Source organism: Eulemur rufifrons, chromosome 8 (assembly GCF_041146395.1).
Source record: "Eulemur rufifrons isolate Redbay chromosome 8, OSU_ERuf_1, whole genome shotgun sequence".
Taxonomy (NCBI): domain Eukaryota; kingdom Metazoa; phylum Chordata; class Mammalia; order Primates; family Lemuridae; genus Eulemur; species Eulemur rufifrons.
This window is the reverse complement of record NC_090990.1, coordinates 94,646,716-94,668,403: the sequence shown is the minus strand read 5'-3', so window position 1 is coordinate 94,668,403 and position 21,688 is coordinate 94,646,716. Positions and strand designations below refer to the sequence as shown.

The following is a 21,688-nucleotide window of genomic DNA, read 5'->3' as shown; positions in this document are numbered from 1 at the left end:
TATGTTCTTTTTTATATATTTTTAAAAGTTCTCATGTTTGGAATGTTAGTTATGTGATCTTAAGGTCTGGATGGACAAAATCATTTATAAAAATTACTATTTTTAGATGCCATTATATATTTATAATATAATTATATAAGTATATACTAATTATTATATATTATTATGTTTAGAAACTATTATGTTTAGATAGGTGTTCTTTTATTTCCAGGAATGTAAAGCAGATTTGTTTGGACATATTTTGAAATTTATTTCTTTTTCTCTCTTTTAAGTGGTTTTAGTAAACTCATGTATATCTAGGTTTTTGTCTTGGAAATGTAAAGAAAAGGCCATTAGTACATCTCTTTGGTTCTCCTGGAGTGAGCTGGAACCCATTCTATTAAGTGAAGTATCCCAAGAATGGAAAAACAAGCACCACATGTACTCACCAGCAAACTGGTTTCCCTGAGTGCACATTTGGGATTCACACCAATTGGGTATTGGACAGAGGTCGGGGCTGGGTGGAAGGGATGGGTGTATACCTACTTGATGAGTGCGATGCGCACTGCCTGGGGAATGGACACGTTTGAAGTTCTCTCTGGGGGGGATGGGGTGGGGGGAGGGGAGGAGTGCACACCTACATGATGAGAGTGATGTGCACTGTCTAGGAAATGGACACAACTAAAGCTCAGACTCGGGGGGATGGGGAGGCATGGGCAATGTATATAGCCTGATCTTTTGTACCCCCTTAATGAGCGGAAAAACAAACAAACAAAAAAATAAAATAAAAAAAAAAAAATAAAAATAAAAGGTCATTAGTAAAACACTGATTAAAATAATGGTTTCAGAGCCAGGCACTGTGGCTCGTTCCTGTCATCCCAGCTATGCTAGGTGGGAGTCTAAGGCAGGAGGATCACCTGAGGCCAGAAATTTGAGACCAGCTTTGGGCAGCATAGCAAGACCCCATCTCAAAAAAAAAAAAAAAAAGAATGTGATTTTCACTATTATTCTTAAGGAATCCCAATTATCTACATTTTTAGAAAAGTGTGTTTAAGATACCTGTTTAAGTTAGGTGTGTTTCTAATGAAGAAAACAAATGTAGAGTTCCTATATACCAGTTAGTTTTTTAGCCCAGTATGTCTGTTTATTGGAAAAGTTAATATGTCTGGATTAGCTTTTTACCCTGATCTCTAGAAACTAGAATTATTTTATTTATTATTAATAGTTATTATTGGACCTAATTAGTTATTTGAACATTTACATGAAATCAGAATTAGCTAAGAGACATACAGTCCATGTCCTTAAGACATTTTGTATATTTACACGTGTGTCTATGTGTATAATAAACACAAAAATGTTAGTAATTTTAAAATAAGAAAGAAATGTGAATAATGACCCTCTTTAAAAATGCCTAGCTTAATTTTTGACGTGTATGGGAGTGTTATGGATGATTTTTGAGAAAAATCTCAACATAGGACCTGGAGCCTTTGGCAACTTCCATATAATTATAATTCCTCCATTTCTGTCATGGCTTTCACAAAATCACTTTTTTGCTTTATACTATTATCCTCTAGAAAGCTGTTAAAAAACCATATGAAATTGCTCCTTTTGTAGGTAAAAAGTAGCTGAATAGCTGCAGTATTATATGGCTCAAGTTAATGCCTTTCCATCATATACTGTAACATACAGCACAGAGAATTACATAGATTTTATTTGAATTTACAGTTGTCAACTCAGCCAGTATTTATTGAAAATGTATTATGTGCACAACTCTAGGTGATACAGTGAACAAATCAGATAAAGCCTCTGCTTTCTTGCAATTTCTAGTTGGAAGAGATAGTACCTTTTTTGAAAGATAATTGGTATTTACCAGTGAGTAATGATGTGGGGAAACAACTTTTCCTTATGTAAATTTTGAAATTTTGTGAAACATCCACTAAGCAAAATATTCAAATTTAAAGTCCTTCAATGCTTTACTTTTGGGGGGTAGAATAATAGAAAATCTTTGTTCTTTTAAAAAAATAGATTACTTTTTTTAAACATTTCATTAGGAATAGCAATTTAGGACATTTGGAATTATACATTTGTTGAAAAAAGCAATATTAGCCTTATTTCAGAGGCAATGTGGGACAGTGAAAGCAGTACTAATGTAAAGTCAGAGTATGCTCTAATCTGGCTCTGCTAATCATTATCTTCCTGAAAGTGAGCAGTTCTTTTGAGAACTGTGGGTGTTTTCTCCTTTACAAAGTGGGATTGATTAGAAATGTGCTGCCCTCCTGACAGAGTCGTTTTAAAGATCATTTACATTAGCCTTCATTCTTTCTTATAGGAAATGGAGATAACAATATCTACATCTGGGTTATTATGAGGATTTTTGTGATATGATGCAGGTAAAGAGCTTAGTATTGTGCCTAGCTAGTATTCAATAGTTTTCTGTAAAACAGCTGCAATTTATTGAGCACATACCATATGCCAGTCACTATACTAATCACTTAATGTGTATTATCTAATTTAAACTTCACAACAACCCTGAGATAGATGCTAATCTCATTTAACAAGTGAAATTGAGGTTTAGAAAGATTAAGTCACTCCCTCAGAGTTACATTGCTAGCCGATGGTTAAACCTAGATTAGAATCAAGACTGATTCCAAAAATCTGAGCTTTTAACCTCTATATTTTAATGTTTGGGTTCACTGCCCAGGGTGATATATACCTTAAAGATATACTGAAAATGTTGATCAGATTGTAAAATCTAATGGTACTAGAACTGATGAAATGCAGTTTTAACTATATTGAACATTCACTAGTCAGGCTCTTCACCATTTGCAGATTTCTGACAAGAATACAAATTGAGGTCCACATGCTCTTTGTTTTAACATTTAAAAGTTGTAAATCAAGCTTCCTAACTTAAATAAAAGGCTTTATTCTCTTATCTTGACAGATATACCTTCATAATGATTTGGAAGGCCATCTGATTTTATGAAATTCCATGACAAAACATGGCAAGTCAGAGGAGGGGTGGCCCCTGACCTACATGCTGCTTCCTTTCTCTCCCTACCCCTTGATTCATTCTGCCTCATGAGAAGCCTGGTGTGCGTGTGTGTGTGTGTGTGTGTGTGTGTGCGCGCGCGCGCGTGTACGTGTACCATTGCCTCATTTCACCCTTAAAAGGAATCTGTATGGGCTATTTGGGTGTTAGAATCATGTCTGGAAGGGGCCATGTGTTCTAGTTGGGCATATCACCTTGGCACCATGGTTTTTTACCCTTGGGGAGAGAGCTAGAGGTCAAAGCCAGGGTTTAAGTTGAAAATGAATGAGGAATAGACTGAAGAAAAAGGATTCAGTAACATGCAACACTTAACGTTTTAAAAAAATAAGAAGAGGCCTTGTCTGTTAGAGATACATATTGAAGTATTTACAGGTGAAATAATAGATGTCTGGGATTTGCTTTAAAATATTGCAGGAAAAAAACAAAGCAAAATGAAATATAGAAGTGTTTCGGGGAAAAAGGATAGATAAGAATGGCAAGTTGTCAAAGCCGAGTGCTAGGAACAAGGGGATTCATTATATTGTCTCTTGTGTTTGGTTGAAAGTTTCCATATTAAAAGTTTATTTTTTAAAGATTGAAATGCTAAATAAATAAACTTTAAAATGTTAATGTTGGCATAAAATAAGTTTTTTAAGTGAAAAATCCTAAAGAATTTGGAGATAAAATATTAGAATGACAGAATTCAGCAAGGTTTTTTGATTTAAGATTGTTGCACAAAAATCAATAGTGTTACTATACCCCAATAATAACTGATAGGAAAAAAGGATGTGAAAAACAAAATATAAAACTATGAAGATAAAATAAAAAAGAAAATTTTGATGACCTCAGCAGTGGGAAGGATTTCCACTTGTAAGATACAAATAGCAGAGATCATAAAAGATTGTTAAATTTCACTATATTGAAATTAAAATCTAGAGGACAAAAAAAACCCATAAACAGAGACAAGTATCAACCTGGAAGAAGGTATTTACAACATATATGCGGGGTAAATGAATAGAGTGGGCCATCTCATGATCTATACATCATTGAGAGAATGGAAACCCAACAGCAAATTTTATAATAGGTAAGAGTGTCGGCTGTTCACAGAAGAGGAAATAAGATTTCATAAATGGAAAGAAGGCACCACTTCTTTAATTGTCAGGGAAATGTAAATTGTAATCACACTCTTTACAGTTGTAAAACTTGTAAAAGTCTTACGATATCTAGTGTTGGTAAAAATGTGGAGCAAAGAACTCATCACTGCTAATGATGCTGTAGAGTGGTATAATCTGGCAAGTAGTAATATTCCTACTCTATGACTCAGCATACACGTTGCATATAGACATTCTTGCATTATATGCACAAGAAGATCCATACAAAGATATATTTTATGTAACAGTAAACAATTGAAACAACCCAAATATCTATCAGGGAAATGGAAAAAGAAATTGTGATATATGTATTCAAGAAAATACCGTATAACTGTTAAAACACGGATAGATCCTCAAAAAGTAAATGTCAAATGAGAAAAGTGATTTGGAAAACATCAGAGTATGATAAGTTTATGTAAACCTAAAAATGACACTAAGTGTATCTATAAACATTTAAACATGGTAAAAGTAAAAATAAAAATGGCCTAGAATGATTCCCATAAAATTCATTATGAAGTGGCCTATGTGAAAGGAGGGAATTGAAGCAGGAGAGAAAGAAGAGTTCAACATTATCTGAAATATTTAATTTCTTGCTAAAACAACCTGAGACAAAAGTGAATAATGTTAATATTTGTTAAGTCTTGGTGATAGGAACACACTTTCATAATTATCTGCACTTTTTGAATAAAAAATAAAATCTTTTGAAAATTAAAAAAATGAAAATTGCTGCAGTTATGGTGATTTTCTTGAGAGACTAAAGTGGGATACACAACAGAAGACTCACTGATTTTATTTTATTAATAGTTTTTATGTCAATTTTTGGATTTGCAGTTGGGTGAAAATAAAATTGTTATAAATTTCTCCTTAAATGGAAACAATAGTTATCTGGTGACAGAAGAAATCACACTTAATGTAAGGGGATTTCATGAATTTTTTATTGCCTTGGGTCGCAGAGCGATCTTGCATTATGCAATCTGTAGTAATACGCAGCCACGAGGAGTTTGGAGGGTTCCCGTAAGCATTTTTGTTTGTTTAGTAACCCTGGGAAAGATTCCACTTGGTCCTAGAGGGATACGTGTTCTTATGGTATTCACTGGTATATTCACTGGCCGCTGAAATTTAAAAAGGATGAAAAAGAAATTCTATTAAGTAGCGTTCTTGAAACTTCTTAAAAAATCAAACTCAGTCCATGTTTTCAGTATGAGTTCGTGATGTCTCTGAATTTCTTTTAAATAAAATCTGCATCTTAAATTTTAGTAGTAAAAAGATTGGGAACTTAGATTATTGTAGGTTTTAGGGTAGACTCGCTCGGACTTTTACTCAGTATTATGCTTTAAAAACTCGTCTTTGGGAGATAAGTTTGAGCATGGGGAGTTTATGTTTTATATTTGCTTTGTTTAAAATTGTTTAAATAAAAGTAGGTTTCTAGAATTATGATTTATATCACTTACCTCATACTGTGCCAGTAAAGCAGTTCTAACGAATGTGGAAATATAGTTGTGTTTTTCTGTTTTTTTTTTTTTTTTTTTTTTTGTTGAGACAGAGTCTCACTTTGTTGCCCAGGCTAGAGTGAGTGCCGTGGCGTCAGCTTAGCTCACAGCAACCTCAAACTCCTCGGCTTAAGCGATCCTACTGCCTCAGCCTCCCGAGTAGCTGGGACTACAGGCATGTGCCACTATGCCCGGCTAATTTTTTCTATATAGATTTTTAGTTGTCCATATAATGTCTTTCTATTTTTAGTAGAGACGGGGTCTCGCTCAGGCTGGTCTCGAACTCCTGACCTTGAGCAATCCACCCGCCTCGGCCTCCCAGAGTGCTAGGATTACAGGCGTGAGCCACCGCGCCCGGCCTTATAGTTGTGTTTTTCTTTCATACACTTGTGTATATGAAGAATTTTTACACGGACAGAGAATTATTAGTAAAAATTAAACCAATTTATTAATGGCTAATTTTGTTCTGAGATATCTAAACTGTGGTATTAAGAAGGATAATCAGGGAATAGCCAGTATGTTCAGAAAAGGGTTTTAGTTTTTATTTTTAGTATTATCGATAAATTTTGTTTAACCGAAGCGGTGTTTGCTTGTCTTGTCCCCCCCCCCCCCCGCGCTTAAACAGCGGTACAGAAAGCGCTGTAAACTCCAAAAGGGAAATATTTACTTACGGATCTGTTTCAATTAGCTTAGTCCCTGACGTTCTCTTGGCTTGCACAAGTCCCTCGTGCAGTAGGAGTAGTTTGTCTTTATTCGGCCACCGTCTCTTCAGCGTTACAGAGTGTTTTGTCCGCTTGCAGCCGCCGTCCCTGATATTATTCGCCGAGTTTCAGGGCAGGGGAACTTGTGTTATGGAGGAGCCGGCTTGTATTGCCGGCACCATGGAGTCACCTTTTAGCCTTGGACTCTCTCACAAGCCGGATGAAGACTGGGGTGAGTGGGATCTGATAATGTACTGGTGTGGCTCAGGTTCGTGTCTAAGGGTTTCTTCTTCCCTACTTCCGCCCACTTTCGATGACAGGTGTGGACGACCGCTTCCTGGGGAATGAGTCCACTCTACTTGTCACTCGGGTCCGTCCTCCTGGAAGAGTCGCCGAACTGTTTGGCTTCTGTTCTGGCCACAGGGAAAGTAAAATGTTGTTTAATCTGATTTACTGTCGTTTTTTTCCCCCACTGTTCCCCTTGGTGATCTTTCTGTGGGGCGAAAAGTGGATGTCGTTAAGAGGCTTAGGGCGGGAGAGCTGTGACCACCAGAAAGGCTACACTCTATTTTCTGAGTGTGGGATGTGGGCGGTGATCTCAGTGCAGTGCGTTTATGTGTGTGTGTTCGGTGTATATGAGAGAATGTGGATGTGTACAAAAAATCCTCATCTCGCTGCTTCCACCTTAAACGGCTGATGTCCATTTTGGCAGAGAAGCAAAGAACCCAAGTACGTGACCTCCCGTCCATGATTACCTAGACTTTACTCTTATAAACATATAATCCTGAGTACTCTCCAGATACAACTCTGAATTTTCCTGTTAAGGGTATTTTGTTTGGTTGGTTTTGGTGGTCAGGAAGTGTGGAATTGTAGTGGAATTGAGAGTGGAGAAGCTTTGTCATCTTAGTGTTTAGAGGAAACTTTTATTTCCCTTTTGATTGCAGGATATAATACTAACATTGTTCTTGGGTTCAATGTATGAATTTGGGATTGTGTAGGTCCTCCAGTGGGCCCTCTAGTGAGCCTACACCATTCACCCGCTTTTGAATTTTGGGGGAACCCGGACTGATATTTATTGTTCTCTCTTGGACCAGCATTCTCAGTAGTGTGAGTGGAATCTCAACTCCATTATTGAACGAAGTACTCATTTAATTTTTAAAGGGCAGAAGTTCTCTAAAATTATATTCTGTTGGAGATTTATTTCAATCCTTGGGCAGGTTTTCCAAGAGTTGTTGGAAAAACTTTAGACTTTCTATTCCCAGTGCATTTTACCAAGCCAAATATATTAGTAACAGTTACCATTTATTTAGCACTTTATTTGTGGCAGGCATCCTGCTAAGCTCTTCACATGCATTATTTTATTTCATCCTTCCAACAGTCCAATGAGGTTACTTTACAGATGAGGAAACTGAGGCTGAGAGAGAATTTGTATTCAGAGTCTTAGAGCTAGTGAGTGGCAGAAGTAGCATGAGAACCAGTTTTGTCTACTTCCAAAGCCTGTTCCCCCAATCTCTGTTCTATAATGCTTTTCTAAGTTATTTCTATAGATTTGATTCTTCCTAAGATCCCTAGTTATTAACAAGTCTACTTCAGTATATTGGGTAGTTATGATTTGTTTTCTCAGCTAGTCAACTTTTTGTATTTTCATGATATTTCTTAAACTATAACTGTGGAGCACTTCTTGATAGCATTATTATATTTTGTCTTCTGGTGCCCAGGCTGCATTTTCCTGACTAATCTGATCATTTGATTCCTAGTCTTAATGTTCTTTAACAGAGCATTCAGTTCTTTGTAGTCAGTTCACTGACTGACCTCTCTCAGGTATCCTGCCCTGCCACTTACTGGATGTGTTCATTTCCCATTGTTTTCCAAGTTTCCCTTTTCAAACTGTTAACTATCTTCTCTTAGTTGAACACTTTAATTTCGATTCCTTAGGTGTTCAGTAAATAGGATTGATTTTGTAGGCACTAGAGTGAAACACTACTGTCTGCTAGTGTTTCTTTCTCTGGGAGTTGCTGTTTTGGGTGTTCAGGTACTTCACTGATTTACTTGGTTTTTGGTTTTTAAAATTAGAAACTATCCAGTTAAATTTAAATTTACTATCCCTGTCCATCTCTTGTAGGGCTCTCTTGGATAAACCACAACACTAGTTAAATCCAATTCTGCCCACTTTGTGCCTGCACCAGTATAGCTGAATATGGCTGGAAAAAAAAATTCAACCATGCTGACTCATCTCACTTTAAGTATTGCCAGGGCAGTCATATTTTCCTGGTCCTTTCACTCTCCCATTGATGATTGTTTTATAAAGTTTCTTCTGCCTTCATACATCCAACATCTGCTCTCCCATTCTTTGACTCAAAAGAGAACTTCTGCCTTCTCTCTTGTTGCTCAGAATGAATGGCCTCTTACTCATAGCTAGAGCCAGTCCTTCCATGTGTGCTTTAGATCCCTTTATTCAAAAATATTGCTCAACCTATTCTTCTGTTTCCTGCATCATCATTTTTCCTTCTCCACTAGATCATCTGTCAGTAAACAATCAGGTAGTTACTTCTAGAAGACTGTATCTATATCAAGATAATATTCTATCTAGAGTAAAAAAAAGAGAGAAAGAAAAAACTCAGCAAGCTCTCGCATGATGTTACTGCCCATCTCACTGCTACTGCATTTCTCTTCTTTATTTTACAGCAGAATTCTTTTTTTAAAAAGTCCATGTTCGGCTGGGTGCGGTGGCTCACGCCTGTAATCCTAGCACTCTGGGAGGCCGAGGCGGGTGGATCGCTCGAGGTCAGGAGTTCGAGACCAGCCTGAGCAAGAGCGAGACCCCGTCTCTACTAAAAATAGAAAGAAATTATATGGACAACTAAAATATATATATACAAAAAATTAACCGGGCATGGTGGTGCATGCCTGTAGTCCCAGCTACTCGGGAGGCTGAGGCAGTAGGATCGCTTAAGCCCAGGAGTTTGAGGTTGCTGTGAGCTAGACTGACACCACGGCACTCATTCTAGCCCGGGCAACAGAGTGAGACTCTGTCTCAAAAAAAAAAAAAAAAAAAAAAAAAAGTCCATGTTCACTGACTCTAGTTCCTCTTTGCTCATTGTTTCTTGAATCCACTCCACTGAAACTACTGTTTCCAAGGTCACCACTGATTTCCACATTGCTAAACCCAGTGGATATTTCTCATCTTACTAAACTTACAAGGACTAAATGAATAAATAAATGGACAAGGTGGAGGTGAGGTGGGAAATTTTGCTGAGCAAACTAAAAATAATAGCTGCCATAGTTTACTATTGTTGAGGGGAATCTAAATATTAATAGTGTGGGATTGGTAAAAAAGATATATGAGTAGGCAATAGTTTTAGAGATACTTCAGGGGTAACCAGTGCTACCAGTTTCTTATGGATTCTTTTGGAGTATTCTATAAATGTACAAGTATATTTATCAATCCACCTTCATTTTTTTTCATCACAGAAAAGTTGAAAGGTTAGTACATCAGTAACACATATTTTCCTTATCTAGATTTACCAACTGTTAACATCCTGCCACACTCACTTTGTTTCTCAATATTACACACACTTCCCTCCTCTTTTACCATCTGAAAGTGGGCTGCATATAACATGAAACTCCTAAACACTTCACCATATGTTTCTTAAGAACAAGGAGATATTTATTTTTAAAAAGCATGAATTCATATTAATACCTACAGTTCAAAGCCAACATCACAGAGTTCTTTCTCACCTTCTTGTGTTATATACTTGTATTTCTCTTTTCCCACTATGTGAATCTTGATTTCCAGTAACATCCTTTGTTTTTATAGTCTCACTTTAGCTACTCTGTTGAAAATAGACTGAAAGAGGAGCAAGGGCAGAAGCAGGGAGACTATTTGGAGGTTTCTATAGCAATCCTCATGAGTTATAATGGTAATAGTGGACGTAATAAGAAGTGGTTGAATTATGGATGTACACACCCACCCTTACATATACACACATGTATATACACATATATATTTTTTTATTTTGAAATAGTTTCAAACCTACAGAAAAGCTGTAAGGATAGTGCAAAAGACTCTTGCATGTCCTTCACACACATTCCTCAATTGTTACATTTTACTGCATTTGCCCCATTTCTCTCTCTCTCTCTCTCTCTTTCTTTAGAGAGACATGTGTTAATCCATCACCCTTAAATACCACAGTATATACTCTTACCCCTACACCCCCAACAAGACTACTTAGTACTTCCCTGTATTACTAACATATAGTCCTTCCAGTGAGGAAATAAAACATTGATACAACACTATCATCCAATTCAAAGACTCCATTCAAAGTTTTCCATCTGTCTTAGTAATGGCTCTTTCTCCTTTCTAGTCTAGGATCCTACCTGCAAACACACCTTGCTTTTACTTGTAATGTCTGATCAGTGTCCTTTAATCTGGAACAGTTCCATAGTCTTTTCCTGTCTCTCATGTCCTTGACAGTCTTAAAGAATAGAAGTCCTTTATTCTGTAAGATGGTCCTAGATCAGGGTCTATCTACCGTTTCCTCATAACCAGACTTGGGCCATGCATCCAGGGCAGGGATGCCAGAGAAATAACGCTGTGTTCTTCTCCATGCATCACATTTGGAGGCAAGCTATGTTGACCCATCCCAAGGTGATGTTCACCTTGATCACATGGTCAAGTTAGTATCTTCCAAGTTTCTCCACTGTAAAGCCACTGTTTTCCCTTTTGTATTTTATTAGTATTTGGGGAGAGATAATCTGATATGACACCAGTGTCCTGTTCATATTAAACCTCCAGTCACCAGTCACCAGCCCTAGCTTCATTGATAACTCCAGCCTATATTACTATCACTGTCTATCCTACTCATTCTGTCTACATTTATTAACTGACATTATACTGTAAGAAGGAGCTTTCTTCTTTCTTTTTGTCTTTCTTTCTTGATGGACTCATTGATTCGTTGATTCAGTGGGTTGTAATCTGATACTCTTATTTTATTTTCATGCTCAGAATTTCCCAGATTTGACCATTGGGAGTCCATTCATATTGATACCTTTGTTCTTTTGACCTGTTCCTATCATTTGCTGAGCATTTCCTTCATTTTCTGGCACAATAAGATTTTCCCAGCTTATTTTGCACTTTTCTGGCCTCAACCCTGGAATCATTCATTTCTCTTATGAGCCCTGTAGTGGACTTCTGTTTAGTGAAGGATGGTGTTATCCAAGATCTGGGCACCCAGCATTTTCATTGCTACAGGGATGTCATTGCTGCTAGGACCTCTCGGCAGACAGAACTAAGAAATATATGTAGGTATATATGTACACATCTATACAAACATCTGTATGATACACAATATACAAACATCTATGACTGTTAATTTGTGTGTGTGTGTGTGTGTATATATATTTTTAAAGTGACTTCATTTCCAATCCAACATCTTATGGTTCTTTTAGTCTCCTCCCTTTCCATGTTCTTAAGTCCTTTCTCAGACAGTGAGACATGTGACTCCAATTATTTTAGATATATTTAATCGTTTGCTCAATAAATTAACATATTTGTTCAGTGTAATTACTCTCCTAATCACTTAGGCTGCCTCTTCCATCTGCCACTCTGTTCCCCCTTCACATTTCATTGATGGCTAGGGCATGCTGCCACCTCCACTGGGCAACACCCGCTCCTGCACCATCCCATTTCCTTTCATATCAGGCACATTGTACAAAACCACCTCATCTTCATTGCTGTGCTTCCTTGAAAGCTGACATCTCCATGTTGGAAGGGGTAAGGAAGGAAAGGAGATGAGAAGGGAATGAAGAATGGGAGGAAAAGTAGGAAGCCAGATTATGGATATTTATTTTGAAGACGTCTGACAGGATTTGCTGGTAGATTGAATAGGAAGAATGAAGAAGAGAAATAAACAGAGATCCCAAGGTTTTTTGGTCTGAGCAACTGGGAAAATTGAAATGAGGACAAAGCAGTAGGAGGTTTGGTGGGGGTGATCAGGAGCTCAGTTTTGGTTGTGTTAAGTTGGAGATGCCTTTTAAACATCTGAGAGATGTCAGTACTCAGTATGTGCATGCATCTTGAAGTATGGGCTGAAGATGTATATTTGGGAATCTTTGGCATATAGATGCTGTTTAAAGCCATGAACTCAGCTGAGCTTGGAAAGGGAGTAGAGGAGATAGAAAAGTTTATGCTGAGCCCAGGGACAATTTAATGTTAGGAGTTGAGGAGGAAATAGTAAGGTAGGTCAACCAGTGAGGTGGGTGGAAAGCCAGGTAAGTGTGGTATTTTGGAAGTCAAGAAAATGCTTCAATTAACATGAAAGGATCAACTGTGTCAAATGCTGTTGATAGGGCAAGTAAGATAAGGACTTAATATACCATTGAATTTAGCAATATGGATGTCATTAGTGACATTAATAATTGTGTGTGTGGACAGGGGAACTCGGTTGGAGCAGGTTCAAGAAAAAATGGGAGGAAAAAAATGAAAGAGCCAACATAGAGAACTCTTTCAAGGACTTTCAGCCTATACATAAGGTACCTAGCCACAGTTCATCTGCTTAGGTGTTTTTTAGCTCTGTAGCTGAGTTTAAGGTATCCTTTTCTGAGAGTCATATGAGTAACCTTTCATTATTACTACATATAAAATTTTTTTCTCTGTACTATTTTGTCTTGGGGTGTTGAAATGCTTCTGTCATTGGCTAAGTTAAAGAATGGCAGTATAGTTTCTAAACATGTGCAGTGAGGAAATGATCAGAGTAGTTTCAGTAGTATGATAATAGAGAGTACAAAGGAAGACCTAGATTTGGAAAACTCTTCAAGGTGCTTGAAGATTTAAAGGTGTCAGAGAAAATAGAGACTTTACAGATTTTACTGTAATAAGCCTTCATGGGCTTTGTCAGCACCTTGACTTTTCTCTACAAAAAGTTTTCAATCTAATTTACTAAAGAATGTTTTCTGTGTCCATCTATTTCTTGGTTGGTAATGCCCTTATTAGGGAGTTGGACTATAGGTAGATTTGGTAAAATGAATTTAATTGTTTAGATGAGTGAGTCCTTTATTGTCTAGACAGAAAATTGGCTGTACCCTTAAATTAAGGCATGTATGGCATACATAATATATGTATACTGTCCATAGTGCTCTCCCATCATCATTGCTCATCAGCCACATTACTTTTTCATGCTGAGCTCAGATGTAGCATCAAATTCTTATTAGTAATGTTCTAGAAAGTCACAACCAATTAGTTCAGCATGACATATGAAATAAAACCTTTTTTGATCCCTGTGTAAAAATTTAGTTCACAGGATAAAAATTATGTGGAAAACAACACAAAATAGCAATGAGCTTTGAATTGCTTGTCATTCACACTGCTAGAGTTTATCAATAATAGTAATGGCTAATAAGAAGCCCTATTAGAGCTGGTATAGGTGGTTATTTGTCATATCATTGAATTGATAATTAATTTCTATTCTTTCCTTTTGTCCAAAGATTCTACCCTGTTTGCTGAACTTGGTTATTTCACAGACACAGACGAGCTGCAATTGGATGCAGCAAATGAAACTTATGTAAGTATTTACTAGAGGAGAAATATAGAATAATGTGATACTTAATCTTTACCCTAATTATTGCAATGAAGTTTCAGGACAACAGGTTTAGGCTAGTAATTTAAGTTCAAGTAACTTTTACCATTAAGTATGATAGTTAGTAGCCATTTTGTAGTCAGTAAATGTAGGACAGTAGAAATTGCATTGGTCTTAGTGTGAGAAGACTTATATTCTAAGCCCACCTTTGGCCCCGGGGTGGGTGACTTTTTAAGAAAAGTCACTTAACTGCCTACTTCTTGGTTTTTACAGATACTTTGCTGCATAAGGGAAAGTTGTGATGTTAAGTGTTATATGTGAGTCATGGACCTAGTCAAGTAGAACTTACCAACTTCCTTTTTATTTTTTTTATTTTTATTTTTATTTATTTATTTTGAGACAGAGTCTTGCTCTGTCACCCGGGCTAGCGTGCCATGGTGTCATGCTAGCTCACAACAACCTCAAACTCCTGGGCTCAGGCAATCCTCCTGCCTCAGCCTCTTGAGTAGCTGATACTACAGGTGCGTGCCACCATGCCTGGCTAGTGTTTTCTGTTTTTAGTAGAGACGGGGTCTCGCTCTTGCTCAGGCTATTCTCAAACTCCTGACCTCAAGCAATCCTCCCGCCTTGACTCCCAGAGTGCTAGGATTGCAGGCATGATCCACCATGCCGGCCATTACCAACTTCCTTTTTAAACATTATGTATTCTAGTGTAGAGAGCTCTGAAAATAGGTATATTCTTACTTTTTGCCTTTGATTGGTTAGAGGTCTGTGTAAAAGTTATTATTATAACACTCTGAGTCCTCAAAAATATCTTAGATTTTCTTTTTTTTCTTTTCTTGATTAGTATATATGAAGCTGTTCGATCTTTGGATTGTCTTATTCTTTAATGGATGAGGTACTGTTTCATTTGGGAAGTAATTCAAGTGAGCAGAGTAGTTTGTCAATTAGAGTAATTTGTCATTTATGTTATATTTATCACTTATTTTAAGCTCTTACTGAGTATAAAAATATGAAATGCTTGCTTAGTGAGTTTTAGGCATTTCTCTAAGAATGATTTAGCAGTTGTTTTACTGTGAATCAATAGAAGAGAGTGATGCACATGATTTTTTTTTTTTTTTTTTTTAAATCAGTGCAGGGGATTCTAATGGTTTCATTTACTCTGTGAGATACTTTAGAATGTGGCCTATTGATTAAGCTGGCTTTTAATATTGACGGGTTGACTAAGTAACTGATATTCTTTCATAACCTCTAGATCCTAAAAGTAACAGAGTTTCTTTTAAACTGTATCAAGAAACAGTGTGTTAAATTTGAAAGATTCAGGGGAATATGGTACTGGTCTCTTAACTAACATTTTGTTATAATATTTTATGCAAACCACTCAGTATTTCAGTTCCTTAGTTTTTCTAGTGTAATATGATCTCTGAGAGGCCTGGTGTCATCCTACACCGTGGTAGAATTTCCCATGATAAGTCATTGAAGAGCCAGAGTATATAAGTATCAGTATGTTTTACTTTGCATAAAATGGGTCTTTTAGATTTCCAATGAGATTAAATTCTTATGCTGTAAAAGGTATTTGACTTTCTTGGCTGAAGATTGAGTCAGAAGCTCCCTGAAGTAGATCATGCCCACATTTAAAAGTATTGCTTAGCACTCAGGCAAGCAGCATTGGTAAATTTACTTAGACTAAGAAAGTTTAAATATTTTTTGGTTGCTGAAAGTACAGGCTGCTTAAGTTTTCAGTGTGTAGATCAAATAAGAGAAAAAAGTGAAGGAGATTGATTTTTTAAAAATACAGCTCTTTCATGATTTTTTTGTTGTTGTTGTTTTTTATGTGAACTTCCACAGATTCTCTTTATATACCTTGTAGTAGTATTTACTCAGGACGATAAGAAAACATCTTCCCTTCTCTACTTCTGTTACATTCTAAATAAAAATAAACCATGTAATAGTCATTTTGAAATGCTAATACTGTTCTAGAAATTATTAACAAATGGTTGTCAACACCTACTAGATAAATTTTTACTTTTTGCCAAAGGCTTACTTCCTCTATTGTTGCTGTTTTAGCATCTGTGACACTAAGTTAGTATTGACTGCCTTTTGACTTTATTGCATTGTTTATGCATTAAGTTTACTTTTGGCTCTTGTCTCTGTAATCCCAGAGATTTAATTTAAAATAGTATTGTTTGATACTTTCTTGATCTTCAACTCACATGAGGGCTCTGAAATCATGTGGTAGTTCTTTATTACCTAAACAAATATTAATGAATAAATATTACCTATAAATATATACCTAATATATTAATAGTATAAGGAGGTCATCCAGATGGTCCAGAATATGCTTATATTTAAGTAAAAAAATTAAGAAGTGTTTAAGAGGTTTGTTGACTTTTGTTTGAGAAAGTTAGTTTTATCTTCTAGGATTAAAAAATGTTATTTTTTGATTCCTAAAAATTTTAGAAATTTAAAAAGTACAGAACAGTGGAAAAAAGAACAAAATTACTCTGTGATAATTACCCTCTATGATTCTTGCATGTCTTTTGGATATATCTAAATTCTGTCCATTGTACATAAAGATGATGTTGTGAATTGCCATTTGCTTTGACTTGTTTTACTTGATGGCAATGGGAAAGTTTATTTTTTGGATTTTCTTTATGATAAAAGACATATTTTGTGACTTCTATAATGTTCTCTTCCTATAGAAAAGAATGAAGGCAACTGAATCTTTTAGATAGTGAATTCATTACCACCTTCCTAGTTTTACTGCTGTGCTTCAAATAACTGAATTATTTATCTCTAGGTTATCCAAGATGTATTCTCAAAAAGAACCAATTGACTTAGAAAATTTTTTTTGCTAGGTTAGGTAGTAGTTATTTATGACAAATTGTGTCTGATTTTAAGATGTATATATTCTTTTAATATTCTTTTGCTGATTTGAAACCATAGGAAAACAATTTTGATCATCTTGATTTTGATTTGGATTTGATGCCTTGGGAGTCAGACATTTGGGACATCAACAACCAATTCTGTACAGGTAATAATGTGATTCATTGGCAAAAGCTTTAAACAGATTCATTTTATTTTGTAGTTTGGTAATACCCAAAATTAGGTGAGGTTATTGGACTACATTGGTAGGTTAAAAGATTCTAGGACTATAGATCCTACTTCTGGTATGGCAGCGCAGAAATAAATTTCTTACCAAAAGTAGATACATGAATTTTATAGTTAGGTTTCAGTAGTCTAATGAATGAATAAATAATTTCATATCAGAAATAGAAATATTGATTTTGAATTATGAATAATATTTCTATAAGAGATCAACTTACCTGGCAACCATACAGGGCTTAGGGAATCCAAAGGAATAGGCTGGGGTTACCAGACCTGGGAACTTAGTGGAGGGGTCCTGTGTATTTGATGCACATACTTCTAAGGAGGGGTACTGCCTGGCTGATGCTCATATCCAGCACAACTGATGAGATGGGGGTTGAATATATTGAAAGAATCTGGACCCTGGAGCAAAGTGTCACTGCTAGGGTAAAGATGATGGGGGAATGAAGAAAACCCCCTCTACCTTCTAGCATCCTTGTAGTGTCTCCTACTGACAGGATCTAAAAAGGAAGCCAGCTGGGAAATATATTAATAATTTGCATTATAGACTATAGAAGGTGGACTTGGAGCTGAGAGATGATGGATAAATAACCAGTACATTCCCTATCTAAATTCCTCCCCACCACTGCACTTCTTATTTCCCTTCATTTTATGTATTTATGTACCTTGCTTGATGCCTGTCTTCCTTCTTTGAATATGGGATACACAAGGTCAGTGTTCTGGTTATTATTGTATAACAAAATATTCTAAATCTTGGTAGCTTAAAACAACAATAATTTTATTAGATTCCTTGAATCTGTGGGTCAGGAATTTGGACTGGGTGGCTTGTCTCTGCTTGATGATGTGCAGACCTCAACTGGGGAGATTTGAAGGCTTGAGAAGTCTGACATTTGGGGGCTACAATTATCTTTAGGTTTCATTGTTCACATGTCTGGTGCCTAGGCTGGGATGACTTGAAGACGTGACTACCAACTAGAGTGCCTACACAGGGCCTCAAATCATGGTGGTCTCAGGGTAGTCAGACTTGAAAGGCTCCAAGTGGGAGTGTTCCAGCACACCAAGCAGAGGCTGCATTTCATCCTCAGAATTCACATAGCATTACTTCCATTCTCTGTTGACTGAAGGAGTTATAAGCCCCCATACATTCAAGAGAAAGGGAAACAGACGCTACTACTCGGTGGTGAAGTGACAGGATCACATTTTAGAAGTTAATAAGGGATGGCAGATATTTTGTGGCCAACTTTGGAAAACAGTCTGCCGCCCCCACCCTGTTATATCTTTAACATTAGGGAAGACTGCCCGGGCAGTAACTTTTTGTAGTGTAAGTTCAAGGCTGGGCATGGTGGCTCATGCCTGTAATCCTAGCAGTTCTGGATGCAGAGGCAGGAGGATTGCTTGAGCTCAGGAGTTCGACACCAGTCTGAGCAACATAGCAAGGCCCCATCTCTACAAAAACTAGAAACATTAGCTGGGCATGGTGGCGCACACCTGTAGTCCCAGCTTCTTGGAAGGCTGAGGCAGGAAGATTGCTTGAGCCTGGGAGTTTGAGGTTGCAGTGAGCTATGATGATGCTACTGCACTCTAACCTGGGTGACAGAGTGAGACTCTGTCTCCAAAAAAAAAAAGTTCAAAAGATATGAGCATTTTTATGAGTTTTAATTATATCATTAAAAATGCTTTCTAAAATAATTCTTTCCTGCTGCTTATTTTTTAAATTAATTTTTAAGAATCTGTAATTTTTTGCATATGGTATAATATTCAGAGGGTACAAAAGTATACATAGTAGAAAAATGTCTCCTTCTACTCATATTCCTCAGCTAACAACTTCTGCCCTCCAGAGACACTGTTACCAATTTCTTCTGTTTACCTTTCCAGAGAATTGTGCAGGTGCAAGTAGGTACATATACACGCATATTACACAAATGGGAACATACTAGATACACTGTTTTCTACATCTTGTATTTTCATTTAAGGTTATATTTTGCTGACCTTAGTTTCCATACCTGATTGAATTTTATGAGTAAGATTTTACCTCCTTTCTTGTTCATTTCATTCTGAGTTTATATTGTCCAGGGGGAAAAACCTTTATTCAATGTTTTTCAGTTGAAGATATTAAGACAGAGCCTCAGCCACTTTCTGCAGCCTCCTCAAGTTGTTCAGTCTCATCTCCTCTGTCAGTGGACTCTTATTCTTCAACTCAGAATGTTCCTGTAAGTAGCCAATCTTTTACAAAGATTTTGGTTATAATGCTTTTTTGGAAATATGTATATGGGAGAAACAGTTAACATTTATTTAGTGCTGCTATAAGCCTTATTATCTCATTACTGAGGAAAATTGACACTGAAGGAAGGGCCTTGTAGATAGCTAGAAGGTTGTTAGTGTCTTTGGTTTTGCTTTCCTTCCCTAGTGTTCTTGCCTCCTTAATTTCATTGTTTCATTGTATTTTGTTTAATTGCATTTTACCAGTATCCAGTGTTTTTTTTTGTTTGTTTGTTTTTTGGCTTACTGTCTTTTCTCCCTGCCTTTCTTCCTCCTCCTCATTAGAATATATATTCTTTAAGAACATGGAAGAATGTAAGATGGTCAGTTTTTTAACTCCTTAGCCATAGAACCTAGAATGATTACCTTAGTTCAGGGATGCCTAGCATTGCCTTTTGAATGGGCTGATGTTTTTACAGAAGTCTGGTAGCTTCTTTAGAACACTTCTCCCGATCCAGACAAAAGCCCTGAGTCCAGGAAAAGGAAGTACCTGATTTAAGTCCTTGGAATGGGGAGAGGGAAAATATAAGAATAAAATTCAAACAATATTTTAGTATGATATATCTGCCATAAATTGAAGTATCTTTGTTCTGACAGGGTCTACATTTAGTCAATTACTATATTCTGGTGATTCTAATCACCTAATATCTCTAGGATTCACCTTTTCTGCCCTTGCCAGTCCATCATCATCTCACCTGGATTAAGTCAATAGGATTTTAACTGGTTTCTCTGCTTCCCAACTCTGCAAAACCTTTCTTAGTAGAGGAATCTTCAAAGAGAAATCTTCCAAAATCACAAACTTGTCTGAGTCAGTCCTTTGCTTAAAACCTTTTAATAGCTTCCCATTCCCAGGATGCAATGTAAATTCCCAGAGTACTAGGCCCTTCATGATCCGGACTCTGCTTACTCTTCTAGTGTCATTTCTCACTATCCTCTCGTATCTTCACAATCCCCTTAGCTTAAACCCTGTGAGAGTTCCTACCTGAGGGGCATCTATGCACTCCACTCATTCAACAACTGTGTCAGGCACTGTTCCAAATGCTGGCAGTGAACGAGAGCAGTGAGATCTCTGCTCTTACAATTTTAGGCTTTTGCACATCTTTCTTTTGCCTGGAATAGGCCCATTTTTTTTTTTCTCTTGGAAAATTCCTCATTCTTTAAGTCCCAGTTCAAAAATTATTTCCTTTGTGAAGCTTTTCTCTGTGGTCCCACAATTTCTTGAAATAATTTAATTAAAAAAATTATTTATTTATTTATTTATTTTACAGATAGGGTCTTGCTCTATCGCCCAGACTAGAGTGCAGTGGCAGGATCATAGCTTACTGCAGCCTCAAATTCCTGGGCTCAAGTGATCCTCCTGCCTCAGCCTCCCGAGTAGCTGGGACTGGTACATACCACCACACCCAGCTATTTTTTTTCTTATTTTTTGTAATGACAGGATCTTGCTATGTTGCCCAGGCTGCTCACAAATTCCTGGCCTCAAGTGATCCTTCTGCTTTGGCCTCTCAAAGTGCTAGTATTACAGGCGTGAGGCACTGTGGCTAGCTAAAAATTAATAAGGTGTATTCAGAGAAACCTGTTCTATGTTTGTCCTTCCCATCCTTTCTTGCACAAAAGGTAGTAGTATACTGTACTGCTAATTTTAGGGTATATAATATTCTTCATGCCTTTCTATGGCTGCTTGGTGTTCCATTGTATGGCTATATGGTATTTCATTCAATGATTTCCTTATTGCAGAACAACAATTTGTGTTATTTTCAGTCTTTTCCAGACTCAAGTAATGCTGTAGTAAGAAGTTGGTATGTCACTTCATATTTTTGCCAGGTTACCTTTGGGATATATTCCAAGAAGTGGGGTTGCTGACACCAGGGTAAATATATTGTAATTTTGCTAGATATTGCCCAGTTTCCCTCTGTAGGTGTAATATGATACAATTTTGCATTCTCAGCAGCAGTATGTAAGAGAGCCTATTTTCCCATCATCGCTCTATAATGTTGTATTTTCTGTTTCTTTTAATATAAGTATGGTGAATATCTGTATCTATTCATATGTTTTATATGTTTAAGGCCTACTTACATTTTTTTAAATGAACTGTCAGTTAAAATTTTTGTTCATTTTTTTTTTTTTTTTTTTTTTGAGACAGAGTCTCGCTCTGTTGCCCGGGCTAGAGTGAGTGCCGTGGCGTCAGCCTAGCTCACAGCAACCTCAAACTCCTGGGCTCAAGCAATCCTCCTGCCTCAGCCTCCCGAGTAGCTGGGACTACAGGCATGTGCCACCATGCCCGGCTAATTTTTTCTATATATATATTTAGCTGTCTATATAATTTCTTTCTATTTTTAGTAGAGATGGGGTCTCGCTCTTGCTCAGGCTGGTCTCGAACTCCTGAGCTCAAACGATC

General features: G+C 36.8%; 1 protein-coding gene across 1 annotated transcript in view; it reads left to right on the top strand.

The window, feature by feature from the left end:
* Positions 1-6,477: 6,477 nt before the first annotated feature.
* The window catches only part of ATF6 (activating transcription factor 6), a 204,056-nt gene continuing 188,845 nt past the window's right edge, over positions 6,478-21,688 (top strand). The window contains exons 1-4 of the mRNA XM_069480287.1: positions 6,478-6,581; positions 13,832-13,908; positions 16,870-16,957; positions 19,135-19,241. Coding sequence (XP_069336388.1) covers positions 6,500-6,581; positions 13,832-13,908; positions 16,870-16,957; positions 19,135-19,241 — 354 coding nt within the window. The 5' untranslated portion in view covers positions 6,478-6,499. The remainder of the gene's footprint in view (positions 6,582-13,831; positions 13,909-16,869; positions 16,958-19,134; positions 19,242-21,688) is intronic.